At 33.3% G+C, this 24,359-nt stretch overlaps 1 protein-coding gene across 2 annotated transcripts; it reads left to right on the forward strand.

Moving 5' to 3' along the window:
• Positions 1–34: 34 nt before the first annotated feature.
• On the forward strand, positions 35–20,915 carry LOC105225204 (uncharacterized). 2 transcript variants are annotated; one of them, XM_011203588.4, is made up of 7 exons: positions 35–117; positions 173–334; positions 12,767–12,896; positions 19,439–19,580; positions 19,647–19,845; positions 20,321–20,486; positions 20,548–20,915. In XM_011203588.4, exons 2-7 carry the CDS (start codon positions 209–211, stop codon positions 20,655–20,657), a joined length of 873 nt encoding a protein of 290 aa, XP_011201890.1. In that variant the 5' UTR covers positions 35–117; positions 173–208; the 3' UTR covers positions 20,658–20,915. The 2 variants fall into 2 exon arrangements, with proteins under 2 accessions (XP_011201890.1, XP_049310678.1); XM_049454721.1 differs by having other exon boundaries at positions 56–334.
• Positions 20,916–24,359: the final 3,444 nt, after the last annotated feature.

Genomic DNA, 24,359 nt, shown 5'->3' on the forward strand with positions numbered 1-24,359 from the left:
ATTTGAGCGAAGTTAAATCCAGATTTACGGAGGCATTGTCTTCGAGTTCACAAACGTATTTAGATATTAGTATCGACTCTGACATCTTCAAAGAAGTATACTTTAAAGCTGGGAACAGTAATAATTTTAAATAAATATTTGTATAAAAACAGCTGTAATTCGAATTTTATAGAATAAAAACACTACTAGAAATATATGAAGGTCCAGAATGCCGTGCTCAGCAGTTACGCTTTCTATCGCAACAATATCTGCAATAATTGCAACGGCTTTATTAGCAATCGCCTTTTCTACAGATAACTGGTTATACTATGACGTTAAAAGAAGTAATATCCAGGTGAGTAAAGTAAAAAGTGTTTACTAGGGCATAAATAATTTATCTTTAAGAAAATAAAAATACAATCGCGTTATATATGATTAAAAATAACTTACATTGCACGCACATATATTAAATAAAGTTTTAACTTTCTACAACGTGTATTTTATGGGCATAGCTTAGTTTTCTTTTCTCTAATGCTACGTACAATATGTACATACATATTATATTATGCTTGTAGTATAAGTATGCCTTTGTATATGTGAGGTGTGAATGGAATGCGTCTTATACAAATGCATAATGAACCTTTTGTCGAACGCCTAAAAATTAAAACATATGTATGTATATGTACATATATTATATATATTTGTAAATATGTTCGTATTAACCTGTATGAAAATGTACTTATGCTTGCATAAAAATATCTTAAGTATGTGAATAGCTAACGAAACGTTTACTTGAGTTACCTGCATACCTGCTGTAATTTTGATTTTCGGAATTATGAGTGCTTTCATAGTTATTTTTGTGTCTGTGTAAAACCGGTTTGAGCTATATTTTGCTATTTATGCTCAATAGTTGTGCATATATGTATGTATGTACATATATCTCGAAATATACATACATACATATGTACATAAGTGTATATATACATACAAATGTACATACATATATGTAAATAATAGTGCTTTATTTAAACTTCGTATATTAAAATAAACCAGTATTCATGATAGAAATATTAGTAGCTTTCACATGTTTAGTTTATATTTTATTATGAACTATAAATATTAGTTAGTTATATTATAGTTATTCTACACTGAGTGATAAAACCGAAAGTAGAAAAAATAACTATGTTATAAGTTGTTAATTCTTGCTAATGACTGGGTCTCTGATAAACTGTATGCATTATATGTATGTCAGGTATTATTCAAAATAATATTATGGTATCACACTTTTGTATGAATCAAAACAAAATTTTTCAAAGAATTCAAAGAATGAAAATGTGTTTTTTGAGTTAAAACTGAATACGAATAAATTGTTAATGACACAATTTGATCAAAATTTAAATTAGAAATTCATGGGAAAAAGAAATATGAAGCTTTTTGACACTACATTCACTACGTCCTTTGTAATTTTTTTTTGAAAGTCCTTTCTGGACTTAAAATTTTCTGGTTAAATATACAGAATGTCACCAATTGCCACTCAACAGATTTACTTCCACGGCATTTCATCAGATTAGCACACCTTCATTAGCCCAATTGCTTCAAATTTCTTTTGTTATTAACTTTTAGCTACTTTATTGTTCTCTATTTTTTATCTTTGTATGGGCAATCACTGGTAAAGAATACAGGCGATAAGAATGTACCATTATACGATTTTGCTATTTACTGTACTTATTTCAAGTTGTGCTTTATTTTTGCATCATCAGGCTAGCATAGTAATTTGTACCACCTAAGACTCTCCGAAAAAAAAAAACAGGGAGCACATGGACGTAAAGTCCGATTCAATAATGTTGTGTGTTCAGGTGATTGTTTTTACTACCATAATCTTCGGAAGGAGGAACATCAGTTGGATTTATGGATATTGGTATTTATCTATTGATATGATACAAGCGCATCGCAAGTGTTGAATACTAATATGAATGCAAAGACGTATAAAAAGTACTGGAAATTGTCTTTTTTCATTTTAAAAATTGTTTAGAACTTTGCACGATATCATAGAGCACCGATTCACAAGGGGCTTAGTCTCAGATTGAAGGACAAAACATCATTTAATGCAGTGGACACCGTATTCACATGACATCAATATAATAGGAAAGGTATGGGGATGGTTGGCTCGCAAAGTTTTGAGTCTGGTCGGTAGGTTTCCAGTAAACAGGAATAAGTTAGAGGTATGGTTGGCCATTAATTTCGTTAATTTTTATTAGAAAATCGTAGGAATCGCCACCCAATCGGATTTGAGATATGTATTTTGCTAAAAATTTAAGAAAGAAAAAAAGGTGATATGTGCTAACCTGGTGATCTAATTAAAATTGTTAGTTCTTGTTGATTCAAAAAAAAAATTAATAAATGTGGGAAAAATTAAAAACACAAATTTTTATTTTAACCCCGAGGACCCGTCCGCACTTTACTGGTACATACATATGTAATGAAGTATACTATTTTGGGAGAAGCAACTTTTGTTAGTTTACAAAAAATAGATCAAAGGCATTTCGTTTTTTAATTAAGCATTGTTTTTTGGGGAAAAATACTGTTGTATTTGGGCTCTGCACCAACTCTGCAACCTTTGTAAAGAGATTTGCTAAGTTGGAAAGAGGCGAAATGAGCACCGAAGCCAATAAAAGTAGTGGACTCTGTGTAAAGTGGGTGCCGCCCAAGTTCATAATCCAACAAAAACAACGAATTGCTGATTCTGAGAAGTGTTTGAGCGTAATAAAATCGAAGTTTTGCGTCGATATGTGACAATAAAAACATGGCTTCATCATTTCACATTGTAGTCCAATCAACAGTCGGCCTAGCGGCCTGCATACCACTCCTCAAGCGTAGAAAATCGGCTGGCAAGGTTATGCCATCACTCTTTTGGGATGCACGTGGTATAGTATTCATCGACTGATTACTGAAGCAGTTATGATCTATTGCACTGTGTATGTGGTTGCAGTTCTATCAGGAATAAAGGGATGTCCAACTTATTCCAGTGTGAGAGCGCTTCAAAATAAGCGTTTTTTATAACATTTTCCATTATGGCCAGATTGGACAAAATACAAATATTTGGACATTTAAATTAAAACACCCAACATTTAGTAAGAATAAAAATTACTATTTAGTGGTTATTTAATACATAGAGAATCTATTTAAATCTTTGTATGGCATGTTAAAACAACTGACTTTTGACTTTTCAATACCCAATAAAAGGTTTTAAGCTTTTAAGCTCTTAATCAATAAATGTTTTTAATAATTTTCCATTGAAAATAATACTATGATGCTTGATATTACAAAATGTTTCATCAAATACATTTAGATTTGATAAATTTATTTAATTTTCATTGTTTTACATATTTTGTAAGTGCAACAAATCTCTCCGTTTACATATTTTTTTGGAAAGTTTTCAGTCTGGCCATCGCTCGTTTCCAATTGCTAAACGTCAAAACCTACTGAACTCGATTAGCTGTCAAAGTTCAGTAGGTTTTGACGTTTAGCAATTGCTCGCTCACTTCCAGTGAGAGAGGAGTTGGACACCTCTTTATCTCTGGTTCTATGCTACCATTCCCAATATTTAGCAATTGTATTATTTTTGAGGATGGATCTGTTTGAAATTGTACGCATATACTTCACCGTTTGCATTTGAATATTGTATTGCTCTGTGCAATCTGTATTTCTGTATACCTCAAATTATAATAGACGCTTTTATTAACACTGCAGTTATTCCGCTATTTCGGTTTGTTATGAATGCATTTGGGTAAAGTAGTCACAATGCCTTGACGACGAAAATGTCAATGCCATTTTTTGTTTTGATATTAAAAATATTTGACGGTTTCGTCCAAAAAAGGACGTCTGGTTCAATAGCAACAACTAGTATAACCCATATATTAATTATGCATGCATTCGAAAATTAGTGTTCTCCCGCATTAGCTCTGTGTTTTTTTTTTACTTAATTCCTTCTCTTTTTAAGTAATACAATTTCCAAATGATTCTTACATACATTTTTAACACATGCATATGATTTGACATATAATTTTGGTATTTATGAATTGTATTGACTTTTAACATAAAGAGCTAAAAAGTAACCTATATCTGTCCCCTGGTTCTAAGCTACTACCCCACCAATTTTCAGCTAAATCGGTTCAGCTGTTCTTGAGTTATAAATGGTGTAACTAACACGACTTTCTTTTATATTGGGGTATTCCATATCAAATCGACCACTTTTGAAACCGACCCCTTTAGGTTTTTGCCGAAACTTATCCATACTTTTCTACCCTTTGAAAAACATTTTTGAGAATATTTTCAAAAAAGTTATGAATTTTTCAAAAAAATGCTTTTTTTATTTTCAAATAGCAACAACTTTTGCAGAAATTGACTTTTGGGGACCTTTTTTTTTAATTTTTGTTTTTGAATGAACTTTCCGAAAAAATACACGAAAAAAATTTAACACGATCAATTATATAAAATAATCGGTAAAATCGCCATTTTTTGGAAGTTTTTTCCTAAAAAAAAAACTTCAATTAATTTGACAACTATCCCTGCTAATCCCGGAGTGGGCCGATTTTTGTTTTATATTTTTTTTATTTATTTAAAAAAATTGTCAAATTTTCAAAAATGAAAATTTTGTTTTCCGTAAACTTTATTTAGATATAATATTCTCAATTTATACATACTAGCGTATAGTTCCTAGTATACGTACTATAGGTAAGTCTATAATTTTCCAACCCTAGTTTATCGACCTACTAATAGGTAAAAATTTCAATCTTGGTGATTATATTCGTAAATTAAGTCTTTAATGAAAACTATTAAAACCCTAAGTCTAAAACTTAGTCGGTTTCAAATCTAATGATATAATAATATAATGATATAGTAGAGGATACCAAGTAAGATCGATCTTTACCAATCTGCACCACATATTCCGCACTTCGCTTTCAAGTTGTAAACGTAATTAAAAAGAACAAAAAATGTTTGACAATATTATCGAAATTATAAATAATACTTTGAACCGCTTCGATGACAGCGTAAATAAGAATATTTTTTTTCAAAATTTTAATGGTATAAGCTTAATTTCAAAATAGTGATTTCCTACTAAATATGAAGACATTTGATAAAGAACAAAAATTAAACTTCATTTTCTGAGATTATAAAAAATATATTTTTTTTTATGTTTTTATACATTGTATTCCTGACCATAAATTTTTAGCAAACCCCATTGCTATTTATTCAACAACACCTTTATTCGCTAAAGGATGTTGTTCATTGACAGATATCGATTTTACTTTTGCTTTTAAACAATAAAACAGTTTGTGCCAGAGCTAAAGAGATGTCTAACTCTCCTGTCACTGGAAATGTGAGAACCGCTCATGAACCGAACTTTGACAGTTGACTGGATCTGATAGGTTTTGACGTTTTGCAATCGGAATGACTGGAACCGAAATATATGTATGTGAACGGAGGGATTTGTTGCCGCCGTTCAAGATCGCTAATAGAAAATGTAAAAGAATGAAAACTAAAGAAAATGCGAAATTTTAATATATTTCATGAAACGTTTTGCAATGTGATGTGTAGTAATATTAACTTACAATTACCAATGATTTAAAACATGTATAAATTGAGAAATAGCGGGCTTAATTCACGTTATTAAAAATTATTTAAATAGTTTCGCGGTATATTAGAAGTCCAATATAATACAATTTTAAATTGTAATAAATGTTGGGTATTTTTATTTAAATGCCTAAAAATCACTATTTTTCCCGATCTGGCTACAATGGAAAATTATATAAAAAACGCTTATTTTGAGGCGCTCTCGCACTGGAATAAGTTTGGCCATCCCTTTATCCTTGGTTTGTGCATTAAAATTTTCATATCATAAATTAATACAGTTAATAGCGGGATTCTGTAACCAGTCTCTAGCCTCATTTGAGACATTTTGAGGTAAAGTATCAATTTGTGACTAGTTACTATTCATTAAACGGTCTCTAGCATTAGTCTCAAAATATTGACTCAAATTTGAGACCGAATAGTTAGCAGATCAACTAAATAGAACTCTTGACTGCCATTTTGAATATACGGAATAGAGATCATCATAGATATTAATCGATTATCGTTTTTTTTTATATTTTGTAAGCAACTCAAATACGAAAAGGTTAAAAATAAATCAATTTTACGTTAACTTCGTAAATATTATGAAACAAAGTCAATATATATTTTTATTTTTATGGATAATTATGTTTTTTAACTATGTTATAGAAAATTTAATATTTGTTATCGACATATTTATTTTCATTAAAGTAAAAACATCTCCGAATAATGAAATGTGACTGTCACTTACAGAATAGCAAAATCGTCTAAATCTCAAAAATTGTCTCTAATTTAAAATCTCAAATTTAGAGACTGCATCACAGTACAGAATCGCACGGTTAATGGATATGTCCGCTTAATAGAGCGTCCGGTTCATAGATATTATGAAAACCATCACTATTATAGTAAATAGAACAAGTTAAAGCTCACAGTTTAAAATGTTTTGAATAGATTTGTTAACTGTTTGATAGAATAAAATTAACGATCGCCCATTATTTTGACAAAATGTCAGTAAAGAATAGTATTTATTTATTTATGATTGGATTTTTTTTTTTTTACGATACAATCTTTTACCCTTTTTTCTAAAAACTTTGTATTCTAAATTAATTAGTAAGAGAGTGTAAAAAAGTACCACACTCACTTATTTCATAGCTACATTTTGCTTAGAAGGCAATTCCGGTCTAGAAATTTTAACACACTATCAGAAAATTGTCTTACCTATTTTAACAGTTTATATGTATAGCCTAAAACATCTTTCTAAAATGATTTTCAAAAAATCAAATTAATTTCAAAGTTATAAGGCAGCAGTTATCACACGATTTAATAATGTCAGAATTGCCCCTCTTTAAAACAACAAAATAAAATTAATAATATTATTAATAAGTGTCCGAACCTGACGAAAACAACCACAGTAAAACGAAACGATGGAAAGCTATTTTAGAAGATTATAATTACGAGCTAACTTACTAACATGGTAAAAAATGTAGTTGCAGACTCTCTTTCAAGAAGATCGATACACTCTCTCCTACAAATCATAACGACAAAGATCAAGTCATAAGTTAATCAATGATTTCAAAAAGCAAATTTTTTTCAAGCTTGGCAAAATACCTTCATGTCATTTAAAGATAATTTTTGCAACTGTTCATAGACATATAATTACAGACCAGAGTACAACGAAAAATTAGTGATTTCTTACATGAAACGATACCTTAACTCATCTTTTATAAATGGAAGTCATATTAGAAGAAACGATAATGGTGGACAACATGGGTATGATCAAAAATATATATCCTATTCACTTCGGTAATATTAAAAGCCGATCCACCCAAAAAATGGTTGAAGATATTAGTAACGAACAAGAAAGACACATGTAAGAGCAGCACTCTCGAAGGAAAATATTTCCCCAGTATGTTAAAATAAAACGAATAATAGCCAACTGCACCGTTTGTAAGGAAAAAAAAGTACGAGAGACATCCCAACCAACTGAAATTTGTACAAATTTCATTACCAACATATCCAAACAAAGCAAGGATAACGAATACCATGATGAGAATACGCAGGAAATAAAGGCTTATCTACCAAGAAAAGTAATTTTAGTTAAGAATAATAGGAGATTAGGATCTGAGCTAAGTACTCCATTCAGTAGGGAAATCTTCTTCTTAATTAGTGTAGACACCGCTTACGCGATTATAGCCGAGTTAACAAAAGCGCGTCAATCGTTTCTTCTTTCGCTACGTTGCATCAATTGGATATTCCAAGCGTAGACAGGTCCTTCTCCACTTGGTCCTTCCAACGGAGTGGAGGTCTTCCTCTTTCTCTGCTTCCTCCGGCGGGTACTGCGTCGAATACTTTCAAAGCTGGAGTGTTTTCGTCCATTCGGACAACATGACCAGGCTGACATTGTTGGTGGTGTTTACACTGGTTCCCAAATATACGAAACTATTTACAACTTCAAAGTTATGACTGTTAACAGTGACGTGAGTGCCAAGTCGGGAGTGCGACGACTGTTTGTTTGATTACAGGAGATATTTCGTCTTGCCCTCGTTCACTGACAGACCCATTTGCATTGCTTCCTTTTCCAGTCTGGAGAAAGCAAAACTAATGGCATGGGTGTTGAGGCCAATGATATCAATATCACTGGCATACGCCAACAGCTGTACACTCTTATAAAAGATTGTACCTGCTCTATTAAGTTCTGCAGCTCGAATTATTTTTTCCAGCAGCAGGTTGAAAAAGTCGCACGATAGGGAGTCGCCTTGTCTGAAACCTAGTTTAGTATCGAACGACTCGGAGTGGTCCTTCCCAATCCTAACGGAGCTTTTGGCTTTGCTCAACTTCAGTTTTCACAGCCGTATTAGTTTTGCGGGGATACCAAATTCAGACATCGCGGCATAGAGGCAGCTGCTTTTCGTGCTGTCGAAAGCAGCTCTGAAATCGACGAAGAGGTGGTGTGTGTCGATTCTCGTTTCACGGATCTTTTCTAAAATTTGGCGCATGGTGAATATCTGGTCGGTTGTTGATTTTCCAGGTCTAAAGCCGCACTGATAAGGTCCAATCTGTTTGTTGACGGTGGGTTTTAATCTTTCACACAATACGCTCAATAGAATCTTATGCGCGATGTTAAGGAGGCTTATCCCACGGTAGTTGGCGCAGATTGTGGGGTCTCCTTTTTTGTGGATTGGGCAGAGTAGGGATGGCAAACTCGATTCCGATTCTACTCGAGAATCGAGTTTTCTCGTAAAATACTCGAGTTTTCGGAATCGATCTTCAGTAGTCGGAGTCGATTAAGAATCGATTCTTGACATTCGACTTTACTATTAATTAAGTGACCAGTTTCAAGTTATAAGCTTAGTATCCAGCTCTCAAGAAATGTAAAAACTTCATATAAAAAAACCTTAAGAAACGGTCAAGAAACTTTTCTATGAAAAATTTACTGAAGCGGGTGGAGTACCAATTGAATTAAGGCAATTTATTAATCGGTCGATAGTAGATAGAGGTAGTACACCAGATACAATTTGAATTATTTAAAAAAAAATTAAATGAAATGTAATGTTCCCTGTACCTTATTTATAAACAAAACAATATAATTTTTTTTAACTATTTTTGTGAAATGAAATGTAATGTTCCCTGTACCTTATTTATAAGCAAAACAATATAATTGTTTTTAACTATTTTTGTGTTTTATTTAATCGATTTGAATTATTCATTCAATTTATGCCTTGTGATTTAATAAATAAATTTTTATCCTTTTAATTTAAAATCGATTAGAATCGAAAGAATCGATTTTTGCCCCCGGATAATCGATTCTTAGAATCGAAAAATATAGAAAAATAGTCAGAATCGAGAATCGATTCTGTAACCAATTTTGCCATCCCTAGGGCAGAGCAACACTAAATTCCAATCGTTGGGCATGCTGTTGTCCGACCATATTTTGCAGAGAAGTTGATACATGCTCCCTATCAGTTCTTCACCACCGTGTTTGAATAGCTCGGCCGGCAATCCATCGGCTCCCGCTGCTTTGTTGTTCTGCAACGGACCGTCTGCTCCATCGTCATCGACTGGGGAATCGGGTTCGCCTTCTCCTGGTGTTGTGCGTTCACTGCCATTCCGCAGGCTGGAGAAGTGTTCCCTCCATAATTTAAGTATGCTCTGGGCATCGGTCACTAGATCCCCTTCGGGGGTTCTACAAGAGCAGACAGTAGGGAAATAGTTTAAGAAAATACCGTGTTAACGGAAACAGGACAAATAATTAACAATAGTAGAATATGAAAGTTAAGGTACTGTAGTTCTTTACTAGAATATTACTACCGCTACGCTGGACGGAAGTACAGATACTCGATTATTTCAACTCACAACTTATAACAGTAGAATAAAGAACAGCTAGACTACAAACGGGAAAAATATACAAAATTGTACGAAATTATTTCAAGTAAAATAAACAATGTTTTGCAAGATAATAATAACCAATCAGTAATTATTTAACTCACAATAGATAATATTGTTGAAATAAGAAATATTACGAATAATATAATTAAAAATATGCAAAAAAAATAGAAATAAAATCATTCTTACAGTTAAGATACAAGCAAAGAAGTTCTAAATATCGCATAAGCAATACATTGGACAAGGCCAATATAATAAATTGCTTTATCTTGTCAAATCGTCATTTCATATATGTAGATAGCGCAAGGAAGGTAATAGACAAAGACGAAAATAAAAATTGCAACTAATAGTAAAAATTATAATTTATATTGTAAGCCTTCCAACCATAGATAACCAAATTTGTAAAAAAATAATTGAAGAATTAGTAAAATCACTTTCAATACAACTCTCAATTGTGAAGAGAAAAACTATGGAATAAAAAAAAACTATTGTAAACATAAATATTTAAATAGTAATGTAGTAGATTTAAGTATTGATTAATGAACCAATAGTCTTCTAAAAAGTCGTTTGCCATTCTGCAAGGGTAAAATTTTTGTTAACAATTAATCTGCAACATTAAAAGGAACATTTATTGTTTTGTACACCAACACAACTATTAAAATCAGCGCTAAAATATACTACAATCTTCATCCGCACCACTCAAAAATTCCCCCTCGCTGGAGATGCTGAAAGAGCTAAACTTTAACAATACATAAAAGTAAACTTGTGAGAAACAGCAAATAGTGCAAAACATGCAGCCAGCATCATCTTAATTTTTGGAAAATATCTTATACAAAACAGCACAGAACAATCAATTAAACTATCGCAACCGGTCTGAATCAAATTTTCAACACACCCAAAGATTCAAAGGCCGAGAAAAGGACGCGTGAAGGGGGCATTAGTTAGAAATCCATAATTTAAAGAGTATGATGCATTAAAATCATAAGATACAAATTAATACAAGCCGACACCAACCAAATCGCTGAAACTACGACACGTGCAAACAAAACTGTGGGAAGCGCAAGGTCAGCGAATCTCATCAACGTTGCAGCAGAAAACGTAGGTTTAGCGTTATGTATAATCAATTGCATAAATGGTAAAAAGTCAGTCATATGTACCGAGGTCAACATAGTTGACATTTTGTGGCTACCTAAAATAAACTATTTATGGAAAGTTCTATTTAGCCCACAGATGCCCCTCACTACCACTCCCTGCCCCAAATTATTGTTTTAATTTGGAGCATATTTTTGGCATTATACGGTTTTGGTTAACGGCGTGACAATGTTCGGATTACTTCAATCTGAGATATGACAATTTTAAAATACTTCTATTGCGATTGTTTTTATCCTCAAACTATATTATTTTATTACAAATTCATACTTTTGTATATTTTTTATCAGAGGCAAGTTTTGCGCAATTCAAAATATATATTGACGGGGAATAATAAATATTTGTTGTCGTTTGCGGCTGCCCAAAACTGTTCTGATTCTATCAGACTCTTAGTTTTGTCGGAAATCGAGATAAACTATTTTTTAACCCTTCAAAACTTAACCACGCCTCTCTCCTTCCTTTTCCTAACTTCAGATCGTCCGTAAAATAATTTTTCTGTAATGGCCCTTGGCGGCTTTCGATCGAAGTCTTTTTGCTGCACATCCAAAACATTAACCCAAGCCCTTTAATCAGAAATAAACGGATGAACAACTTATTCCAGTGTGAGAGTACTTCAAAATTAGCGTTTTGCAATATCTTTCAAATTTATCGGATGCAGAAATGGGGGAAGGGCCTTTACATGCTTTAAGTAAATTGATCAGAACTCTCCAAAAAACAACGATCTATCTATGTAGATTCAAAGAGAGAAACAATATCGTGGTCTATTGCTCATTCAATGAAATATAAGAGTATCAAAAGTATCATTCTTCCATTAGGTCACTTGCACCCAAGTACAATAAATTCCTTTGATTCATATAATCAACTGTCAACATGACGCTTGGCAGATAAATATTACAAAGTTTAGTTTGTAAATATAATTAGGGTATTCCACCAAACTCGTAAATGTAGAAACTTATAAGTTCAAAAATTTACGCTTTAGTTTTTTGGAACGCTCCTTTTTTTCATACGTATAAAAGCCGCGTAAATAGGCATAGTATAGGCAACACTAAAACTAAATATCAGTTTATGAAGCAAATACGCGTCGAATTTGCCTCATAGTTTTATACGAAACGCGTAAACTTATTTTCATACAAATTTTGACAGCTCATTTATAAGGCGCAGAATTTTACGAGTTTATGAACTTTATGAGGCATTTACGAGTTTGGTGGAATACCCTAAATATACTTTTAACTTCATTGCACACCAATTTGGAACTCATGAAGCAATACGTTAAGGTATTAGATAAAATCATCCGTGTATTGTATATCTTCAAAAAAGTTTCCTTATTAAATCGATGAAAGACTAAAAACTGATATTTTTGAAGAGTTCATATCAGGGAACCATATGTATTTACTTCAAATCAGTTTTACCTTTTGCAGCACCAAAATCAGTTAAGACTGATCTATGTTACTATACATTTACAAAAAATAATAAAAATACTTATGTAAGTGCATCATCCTGATTTTCCCCCTTATTTAAATTGTATATATTATAACATATTAAGGTTTATTGACCGGGCTAAACAACAAAATTTTCTCCTTCTCTATAAAAAATAATTATAATAAATATGGTAAAATATTAATTTTTTTACATTTAAATTACTTAGATGTTTGCTGCAAAACATACTGATGCCGATGATCTTTTCAATAGCATGACCAATAAATATTTTTATTACCCTCGAACAAGAGGTTTATTCCGAGTATGCTTCCCGAAGGAAAGACCACCACTGAATGCGGGTAAGTGTATATACTCTTTTTTTTACCAAAAACTGTAAAATAAAGCAAAAAGTAAGATCAAAAGCAAATATTAAAACTGTATGCTTACTATATTTTTCTTAACATACTATATTAAGTTCGTTTAATTTCGGTATATTTTTATCGTATCGCATTTTTATACTCTTGCAACAGAGTATAAAGGTTCTGTTCACCTAACGGTTGTATGTGTCACCTTAATCGAGATAGATAAGGATATGCATATATGTGTGTATATATAAATGATCAGGATGATGAGACGAGTTTAAATCCGGTTCACTGTCTGTCTGTTCGTCCTTCCATCCGTCTGGAGTAAAATTGAGATAACGTAATGACACTTGGTATATATGTTCCTTTGCAAAAAAGTAACAACGAGCTCGTAGGTGGGTATTATCGGATCACTGCCACGCTCACAAAATATCATCAAAGGATATCCTATAAAGTGCCATAAATAAGCACTAAATTAAGATATGGAACTGTAATTTACACAGAGGATCTCAGTAGGAAGGGGCATTTGTGGGCTAAAAACTTTAAAAAATTGGGCGCGGCTCTACTTTCTAATAAGTTTAATATTCATATCTCTCAAACTGTTCTCGCAAAAAATAATCAAATTCACTCAAGAGAAATCCTCTAAGAACTCTTACCGTACCATAACCCCGCTCACTAACGGTACTGTCAATAACCAAAAACTACAGCGGTAATAAATTTTACCACTGAGATGACATTAGACAGCTTTATAAGAGCAAGACGAAATAGTTGTAGATAATTTCGTCTATTTTGGAACCAGCATTAACAGCAACAACAACATCAGCCTCGAAATCCAAAGAGTGTGTTCAGAGAGTACGGACGTGTTATTCAATTCGCTCCGTGAATTCAGTCTTTACAAAAAAAAAAAAATTAATAATAAAATCAAGCGAAAAGTAAACAAAAAAACAATTTATTAAATTGTAAACAAACATTAAAAACAGTGCACACAAATTAATAATAATAAACAAATAGTGCCCGAATCAACAAGTGAAAACAAAAAATCAAACAAACAATAATGAGTGCTTCCCAGCGTCATCAGCAAGGCCGTAGGCATTCCTTAAATGCCTACTTCAGTTTTGTCGACCCAACAACTACTGGCAATAAAGCTGAAAAGGAATCGAAGCGAAGAACGCAGTCAGCAGTAGCAGCCGAAAACAACAATCGGGCACCAACAAATGGCCTGACAGCAACCACTTTGCAGGTACCAGCAAACGCGCAGGCAACGAAGGAAGTCACAACGAAAGGTGAGAGTGTACCAACCAAAAATGGCCCGTCTGTACAAACTGGCATTGACCGCTACGTTAGTATAAAAAGGAAATTAAGTCCTTCAAAGTCAGCGGTCAATCCTAAAAAGTTTCAAGGCGGCACCCCAAATGAAAATAAAACGGAAGTAATGGTTCAGACGACGATGCGAAGGGTACCATCACAGTCGTTAATCCCAAACCACCTCCAATAAAATAAGTGAAATTGTTGGCACTAACTATTTTCATTAGTGCCTTTGAAAAAAGGCAATATAGACGAAACAAATATTCAGTCCTGAAAAAAGTTTCATAAGAAATCGTTAAATTTTTGTCAATTAAAAACAAAATTTATTATTCGTATCAACAGAAGAGCTCTAAGGGCCTAGTTGTTGTAATTAAGGGTATAGAGTCCACCGTAGACTCTATTGAAGTCAAAGAAGCATTGGAAGAATGCGGTTTTGGAATTAAAACAGTTGTAAATATATTTAATAGAAACAAAGTACCGCAGCCAATGTTTAAAATTGAATTGTTGCCGAACTCAAACCAACTTAAAAAAAATGAAACACATCCAATATATAATTTGAAATATTTGCTGCATCGTACAGTATTTGTGGAGGAACCACATAAAAGAAACGGTCAGGTACAATGTGCTAACTGCCAAGAATATGGGCATACTAAATCATTCTGCACTCGACGCAGTGTTTGTGTGGTATGTGTGCACCCTTAAGAAAGAAGAATTAAATAAAATTGATGCAATTGCGGAGTAAATCACACTGCTAACTACAGAGGTTGCTCTGTATATAAAGATTTGAAACCGAAGTTGTCACAGAGCATTCAAGCACGTCGTAACCAAATGTTACAAACACCCCATAATGAAATTATAGCAACCACAAAAAATAGTTAAAATCCTATTACTTCTAACAATAATAATATGCAAGGAAGCTATGCAAATGTGGTGAAAGGCAACATTGTGCAAATGCAACTGCCGCAAAATAGGTATTGAAACTATGATTATAAATCTTAAACAGTGTATGGCACAATTTATGTGTATGTGTATCCAAGATTTAATAAAATCACAAATCAAATGCTGCAAAATTTATTAAGTAAAAAATGAGCTTACTAAATATCTGTATATGGAATGCTAACGGTGTTAACCAACATATATTAGAGATTATCAGATTTCTGTCTGAAACGAATATAGATGTAATGCTTATTTCGGAAACTCATCTAACAAATAAATATCATTTCAATATACCGGGAATTAGACTATATGTTACAAATCATCCGGATGGTAAAGCGCATGGCGGCACGGCACTGTTGATTAGAAATCGTTTTAACCACTATGCTCTAGAATCTGATGCTACACCACAGTTACAAGCTACAACAATATAACTAAAAAATCGGGGTTGTGACTTAAACCTTACAGCTATATACTGTCCACCTCGTTTTAAAATTACAAAAATCGAATTTAAAGACTTTTTTGGAACACTAGGTCAAAGATTTCCAGCAGGTGGAGATTACAACATTGGGGCTCACGTCTTATTAATCCGAAAGGACGACAGCTGTATCAAACTGTTATAGGCACACTAACCTTGAAATAATATCTCCTGGTAAGCCCACATATTGGCCTAGTGATCGTAAGAAAATACCAGATTTAATTGATTTTGCTGTAATCAAAAATATAGATAAATCGCAAATAACAGCTGATACATGTACTGATCTTTCTTTTGGCACTCTCCTGTAATAATAAAATTGTGTGAACAACTCATATTCGTTAATCCAAAAGTGGGTCTAACTTCTTATAAAACGAGTTGGCTAAAATATAAAAAAATACGTCAGTAGTCACGTTAATATTGAGTACAAAATAAATACAGGAAGAGATATTGACGAAAGCATAAGAGAAGTCAATCATATAATAACCAGCGCAGCTGTCTTAGCAACACCAAACAAAAGCTATAATTGAATAGCTCGGCCTACAATCTTGGCTTGGTTTCAGAAAAGTCTCTAATAGAGAAATAGAAATGCTTGTAAATAAAAAAAGGCAAATAAATCGTTCCACTTCCACTCAGGTTCAATTAAAAACTGCTGTACGTAAATTAAAAAAAGCGCATAAACGTGAGGAAGAAATGAACACTGAAATGTGTCCAAATTCAAAAAAGCAAAATTCCCTTTGGAAAGGCCAAAAGACCATGAAGCCACCAACTGACTCAAACATGCCTATACGAGACTTGGGTGGAAATTGGGCTCGAAGTGACGAGGAAAAGGCTAATTGCTTTGCAAATCACCTAGAAAAGGTATTTCAATCCAATTTGCCAAGAACAACTGTAAGCTGTCAATCTTACCCAACACAGCTAAAGAGTCGCTCGAGTCTCTTAAGACTTCACCTTCTTAAATTATAGGTATTATCAAAGAACTTAATCCAAAAAAGTCGCCGGGACATGATAATATTTCCCCAAAAATGCTAATTGAGTAACCAATTATTGCTGTAGAGGTGCTCTCTTTGCTCTTCAATGCAATTAGTTTCGGTTACTATCCAATTTCATGGAAAAAGTCGCAGATTATCTTGATAGATAAACCTGGGAAAGACTTAACACAGCCGTTTTCATACAGACCAATCAGTCTTCTACTCTGTCTTTCAAAAGTATTTGAAAAAGTATTACTATCAAAGATGTTTCCTTTCCTCCACGAAAATAATACAATACCAATGCATCAATTAGGTTTTCGTGCGAAACATGCACAATAGAGCAAGTAAATAGAATTACTAACGAGATAAGGAAAGCATTTGAGCACAGGGAGTACTGTTCAGCAATATTTCTAGATGTTGCTCAGGCGTTTGATAACATGCACAATAGAATAGTTTGATAAGGTGTGGCACGAAGGTCTTTTATATAAGATTAAAAAAATTCTACCTTTAGAATTATATAAAACATTGGAGTCTTATTTAAAAAATAGAAAATTTATGGTAAAAGTGAGAGATTTCATATCTGATGACAGATAAGGGCTGGTGTACCCCAGGGCAGTGTTTTAGGCCCAACACTATACATCATACATATATACAGCAGATCTTCCAACAGCTAATAATGTATTAACTTCAATTATTGCGGACGACACAGATATAGTGAGCCGTAACAAATGCCACATTTTAGCATCAAGAATATTAGCGAAGCATTTAAGTTCTGTCGAAGAATGGCTAGCGAACTGGCGTATAAATGTGAATGAACAGATGTGTAAACATATTACATTTTCGCTAAGACCAAAGATGTGTCCGCCAGTAAAAATAAACAATATTTTAGTACCCCAAGCGAACGAAGTAACATATCTTGGTATTCACCTAGATAGAAGGCTCACGTGGAGAAATTTAAATTGGCTTTTAAATAAAAACTCCAAACTTAGCCTAGACAACAAAGTGCTTTTATATAATGCGGTCATAAAGCCGATTTGGATGTATGGCATTCAACTGTGGGGTACGACCTGTGCAACTAATATTGATATATTACAAAGGTTTCAATCAAAAATGCTTAGAACAAGTACATATGTACATGTTCACCATGGTACATGCGTAACGAAAATATCCATACAGACCTTGGTATCCCTATGGTAAAAAAAGAAGTAGAAGACAGCAGAATTTAATATATATCTAAACTCCTAGATTACCCAAACCCTTTGGCTAATGCCTTGGTACATTCCTGCGATCAAACACGACTTAAAAGAAGAGATATGCCTGCGTATTAAAGAGCGACGTATCACCAAAACAGCTCAATCACTTGCTTGAGCCTGTCTAGTTTTAAATAGATTTAAGATTTTAAAACTTATTGTTAGGCTTAAAAAAAGCAGATTCAAGAATAATATTGAAAAAAAAAATCCAACGCAGAATAACTATTACCAAAGGGTGCTACTTTGGACTGAGTAGGCAATGGAGAAGTAAAGCCCTCTCTCAACGAATAAAAACCAAACTCTATAAGTCACTTATTATTCCCGTCCCCTTATATGGTGTATAGGAACGCACGATGACAACACCTGATGAGTCGACGTTACGAGTTTTCTAGAGAAAGGTTCTGCGAAAGATTTATGGACCTCTGTGCGTTGGCCTCGGCGAATATCGCATTCGATGGAACGATAAGATATACGACGACATTGACATGGTTTAGCGAATTAAAAAAAGCGGCTGCGCACATGATTTACATATGGTACACATGGACGAAAACACTCCAGCTCTGAAAGTATTCGACGCAATACCCGCCGGGGGAGACAGAGGAAGACCTCCACTCCGTTGGAAAGACTAGGTGGAGAAGAACCTGGCTTCGCTAGGAATTTCCAATTGGCACCACGTTGCGAAAAGAAGAAATGACTGGCGCGCTGTTGTTAACTTGGATATAATCGCGTAAGCAGTGTCTACGCCTGTAAAAAAGAAGATGCGTAAAAAAGTGGTGCAAAATTGAACTGATATGTGTTATTTAATATTGGCGTTACCTCTTAAATAAAGTTTCTATATTGCAAATAAATTTGCAAGCATTAAGGAATTCCTAAATTGTTACATATTTTTGAAATATGGTAATTATTAACTAAAAATAATTTAAATTATAAATACTTTACGATTGTTTTAGTATAATTTCTTTTGGGGTTTTGAATATAGTTAACCACTTACAATATTAATTTATTTATGGTTCTTAATTTTTTTTATTGAAAATGAATTTATGCTTATTGTAGCTGTGGTAATCATGTGAATTTTTTGATTTGTACCTAACAAGTCAGTTATTGGCAAAATAATACGTTAATCAACAGAGACCTCCACAGGAATTCTTTTCATCCTTCAGATCGAAACAAGTTTTACAAGCATAGGTAACAATAAAAGCGCATCGCTATTGTAGACAAACGAATAATTTTTTTTTAAACGAAAACTCCCGTTATTTTTTGAGAATGCCTCGTATGTTACATATATTTTCCGAAAGGATTCAGTTGTAATTAAAATATTTCGGCATTAATTTCATGTTTCCTCTTTGCATGTCACAATATATTAACAAAAAATGAGTAAAAAAATTTGCTATTAATAGATTTTTTGTTGAATGAAAAATATTTTTTAATATTTTCAATCAAAACAGTGTTATTAAAAATTAAGTGTCTAACTCTGAAATCTATATCTTTTGTTATTCGATCTTAAAATGGTTATATCCATTATAGCTCTTTACGGACCAGTAAAGAAAATGAAATTAAGAAGTATACAAGCTTAATATGTATTGAATAATTTTAATTTCGTTTCAGTACCTACATACTTGTCACCAATAGAAACACATTGCTCTAACTTAGACTATTTTCCTCAAATCGATGATGAGAAGACTTCGAACGAAGATGCGAATTCCAGACTACACTTAGCGCGGTCTTGTATAGCTTTATTTGTTATCGGGTAACATAAGACTATAACTATTTTTAAATATGATCTATATATATATATATTTACTTTTTTATTTAGCTTTGTCACAATTTTCTGCGCTTTTTGGACAGGACTGTCTGGATGTTGGAAGCGATCATCCGGTGCCATAACAGCTACATCAATTCTTTTATTAGCAAGTTGCTTACTATCTGCTGGCGCTATGGGCTTATGGCACACTGTTGAATTTTTTGAAAAAGAGAAAGTTGTTGGAGAAGACTATTACCAACAATGGAATACGGTAACTGAAAAAAAGCAAGCAACAGAATACTAAGATTGCAATCACTAAATTTATAAGAATTAAAGGCGTGTTAAATATTTCGCAATATACCACATGTTTCGGTTTATTATATAAAATTTGAAAACAGAAATCAGCAACAATTAATAGAAATAGTTTGGGCCGATTGCAACGGCTAACTATAGGCTGAGCTGTATGAATTAGTTGTAGCGTTTTTCGTGGTTTTTATCAATCGATCAAAATAATCTAGGAAATATATGTATTTAGTATGAAAATAGGAGAGCCACCCAAGCTCTAAATTGAAGCTTTAAGTATTATCATTTCCTGAGCGTGGTTAACATCAACTTAACCTAATATTTATAATAAACTAACATATCGACTTAACAATCGATCTGCCTAATTTTTCTAATACACTTGAAATACTCTAATGCAATTACTTGCAACTGTTAAGAAAAATAAAAACCTTTTATTCACTTAGGTACTCAGGGATAACACAAAAATTACATACGATTGGTCATATCTCACTGCCTGGGCTGGAATAGGTGCCTGTTTACTAGCGGCAATCTTACTGTCAGCTGCTGCTATTTGCTTACGGAACGAACGTGAGAAAGAAGAACAACTGAACTTACAATATTTAATGCCAGGTGACTTATAAATATTTGAATTATATTTTTCATTGCCCTAACGCTTTCTTAAAATATATAGTGTATTCACAGAAGCAACCGCCATATCCACCCTATGCTAGTTACCCACAACCGCAAATTTATCCTGGGCCATATTACCATGGGTCTCAATATGGACCATATAACTACTAATTATGAAATACATTTATGCACTATAATTTTCATAAAGGATAACCCACTTTATTAATATATATATATGTACATATACATATATACATACATCATATATGACTATGTTTAAATTTTATAAAATCGTGTTACCGTACTTTTATCTTTTAATTTATTGTAATTTCATGTAACCTAATATGTAATTATAAATTATTTTTAAGGATTTTTTATAATATCAAAAACTAATCCGAATTAAATTTTTACAGAAATCTGTGAAACCAATAGTTGTGTAAATATATATACATATATACTAGCTGAGCCTGCAGCTGTTTTCCTGTGTAAAATTACACACATATGTGTTTTGAAATGAAAAGAAAGTTGAATTTCTTATTTCTTGTTTTTTTCAATGAAACGCAGCTTGATAAACAACATTTTTTGGTTTCTGTTCCGATGCGTAGATAGTTTTCCAACTCGTACTCAACAACGCCACGTATTTTTGGCCGTGTAAAAAACATAGCGACTCCAAATTTATACCCTACATTTCCTGATGATTGTCATCTCAAATGCAATTTTTACTGAAAACGGAATCCGTTTGAACTGAAATGACAAATAGATAGAACTCAAAGAAATTCGTAGAATCAAGCATTCTGCCCCTTGTATTCGATAGGTGTTTCGATAGGTGTGTGACACAGTTTCGGCGCTTGTAGATTGCAAAACATAATAACGACAGATCCAACTTTGAGACGCAAATGATGCAGTGGCATACCAAACCTCTACAAAGTATTTAGAAATTCCACTGGATCGATCGATTTGTATGAGCGCAAGTCTCTGGGAATTTGACTTTGAATCTTCCAGTTTAAGTCATCAACATCGGTATTTTTGGCAGCTATCATTGCACGTGCACTCAAGGACTCGCAGTTAAGATAATTTGGCCAATGTTCGGATAAACCCTCGTGATGAGCTCATCTTTCGTGAATCGATAAACGGCTGATGGAATTGATAAACCACTGGAAGTATCAACCGGAATTTATTCATTTCCAATTTTTAGCGAAGACGATGTAAAATGTCTTCGGTAATGTAACTTTTGTTCGTATCCCATAATAGACGCTGATTTGAAGGCTTATATGTCGAAATTATTATCGCGAAAAGTGTGCGAACTTCATTTGCAATCCAGTGATTATCATTTTCCAGCAATTGTAATTGCTGGCTTTCTTCTAAAAAAATTGCACACACCGTATTATTCACAGTACGCAATGACTCAAATGAAGTTGAACCGCGTACATTTATCAAAGTAGAAACAATCGTCGTTTTTTGGGACCGGATGTCCACCTACTGGTTGGCCTTGCTTTCTGCATAAGTATTTCTTCGACGATGCATTCCATGTATAATGTCAAGGTATTTCCGAATGTCCTCGCAAATGGATCACTGACAAAACTTGAGCAAAAACTCGTAAATGTTAATTTTGTTGCTGGCGGTGTTACCACTGGCTGTACTGTATTCCCTGGGTTGAAATACACTCTTTGGTCATTCTCTAAATTAGCTTCGAGACGCATAACAGTGGGAAAACGTTCATGAATTGAAAAAGTAAACATCCTACAAAGCGCTTCAACCGTATCGTTCAAGACCAATAACCGTCATGTTGCTTCCTTTGGTGACGTACTTACAAATGTATTTTATCGATTACACCAAACTGCTATACTCAACATTGATACTCGTATGAGTTTTGAATATGAGTTAGACAATAATGGTGAATATAGTACGGTCCATGTGTTGTCAACTTCGATATTCACTCTTCTATTTAAATTGAATGCGGAATGTTCTGTTATCTGGTAAGCGACGCCGATAGAGTTGATATCCATCATTTCCAGTTTGTGTCTGGTGAGCGACGCCGATAGAGTGGATATCCATAATTTATAGTTTGTGTTTCCGAAAGAAAAGCACTTGGATACTGTTTCGTGCATTTATTGTCAGACACGCAAACCGAAGTGGGATTGTGGTTTCCGCAAGGTCTATGAACCTTATTGGTTTTCATCACTTCGTATACTACTGAATCTTTCTTTTATCAGGAATTTCCACATGATTGAATGATTTAATCAATTCGATCTGATGTAACCACCATTCAATATCCAAAGAAAAATGTGTGCGTGCGGCAAAACCTCTCCTCTGCCACTCAACAGAAGTAATCTAGCATCTAACAGCACTATATATACGTTGTTTCAAGATAAAGTCCATAGAAGCTGTTGCTTGAAAAGTCTCGCTGTGACATAGTGACGATCGCTTGCTGATTGACCGCGATCCATAATACCGCACGTATGTCATCGCATCCTGCGAGTACTCGGTCATGTGCGTTGGGCTGCTAATGTATGTTGATGCCAAAAAGAACGCCGACTGATATTAGCGCGACCTCTTCGTGGCATCGTAACAAAATTCAATCTGTAATTGATCACTTTGTGTGCAACACACATAACATTTTCATTGAATAAGTTTCAAAAATTTTTGAAGCAAACGACAAATTTGAACGATACAAATACATACATATCGCTCATTTGCTGCAAGACCGGCATAATTCAAAAAACGTGATTTTTGAGTTAATGCTGCAGAATTGTTCGTTATATCATACTTCATGTTGAGTGAAAAATTCATATGAATAAGAGGTATTCATGCTCCGCTTGAGAAGAGGTGAAAGGTTGGAGTCACCGTGTAAGGTTGTAGTAAGTTGAAAACTTTAAACGCGTTTTCTGGCGAATCGATTTTTTTGACTTATGCCGGTCTTGCAGCAAATGAGCGATATAACCTGAAGTAAAGGAAATAAAACATTATTACAAAAACATATATACCACATTAATGGTGAGTTGTACAGAAACACTTACCATAGTTCCTTCACATGGTATGTTTCTGTTGAAATGTAAACTTTATTTAAAAAAAACCTAATTTGATATATTAATAGTTACGGTATTTTCATGAAAGCAAGTATATTCGACGGAAGTGACAAATTTATCGTCTTGCTAATTTATCAAAGATTTCTATTATATACCGCCAAGCGGTAACATTTCTAATAAGTAGTATATACATATGTTGAGTTTTGGTGAAAGAATATATGCTTTATCAAATAGAAAATATAATTTTGACATTTGAAGTTCAAACCAAACGCAAAAGTGCTGCTTTTATTTTTTGTCTTCTTATTTAAATTATTTAATACTATGGCTGAAACCGCGGTTCCGTTCGCGTGGAGTTTGGGGTCGGCATCATATCTTAATATCACGCACTAATCTCAAATTATTATCGAATTTTTTTTAATACTGAAGCTATTCCGTTATATTTGTTATGTTACATGTTTGTTTGATTTGTTATCATCTAACCGCAATGTCAATCTCCGATTTTCTGTTATGATCAGGGTGACCCATTTTATGATTTTACTTAATATTGCTTATGCTGCATATTTTTGCAATTATTTGGTTATGCTGCATATTTTTGTATTTGTTCATTTTAAGGTCTTATTTTTACCTTTTATTCCTTTTTTTACCATTTTTCACAGCACTGTTTCTGTTAAATATTCATGTTGTCTCTTTTACACCTTTATATTTTACTAAGCATAACACCACCGACAATGCTGTTTCAGTCTATTGCATTGTGCTTATGCTTAGAAAATTCTTAGCAAGTTGTCAAACGTGTTTAGTGGTTGAAATGCCGAAAGTAAAAGAATCGAAGCAATCTTTTTTAAAAAGA

The sequence above is a fragment of the Bactrocera dorsalis genome, chromosome 4, assembly GCF_023373825.1.
Source record: "Bactrocera dorsalis isolate Fly_Bdor chromosome 4, ASM2337382v1, whole genome shotgun sequence".
Taxonomy (NCBI): domain Eukaryota; kingdom Metazoa; phylum Arthropoda; class Insecta; order Diptera; family Tephritidae; genus Bactrocera; species Bactrocera dorsalis.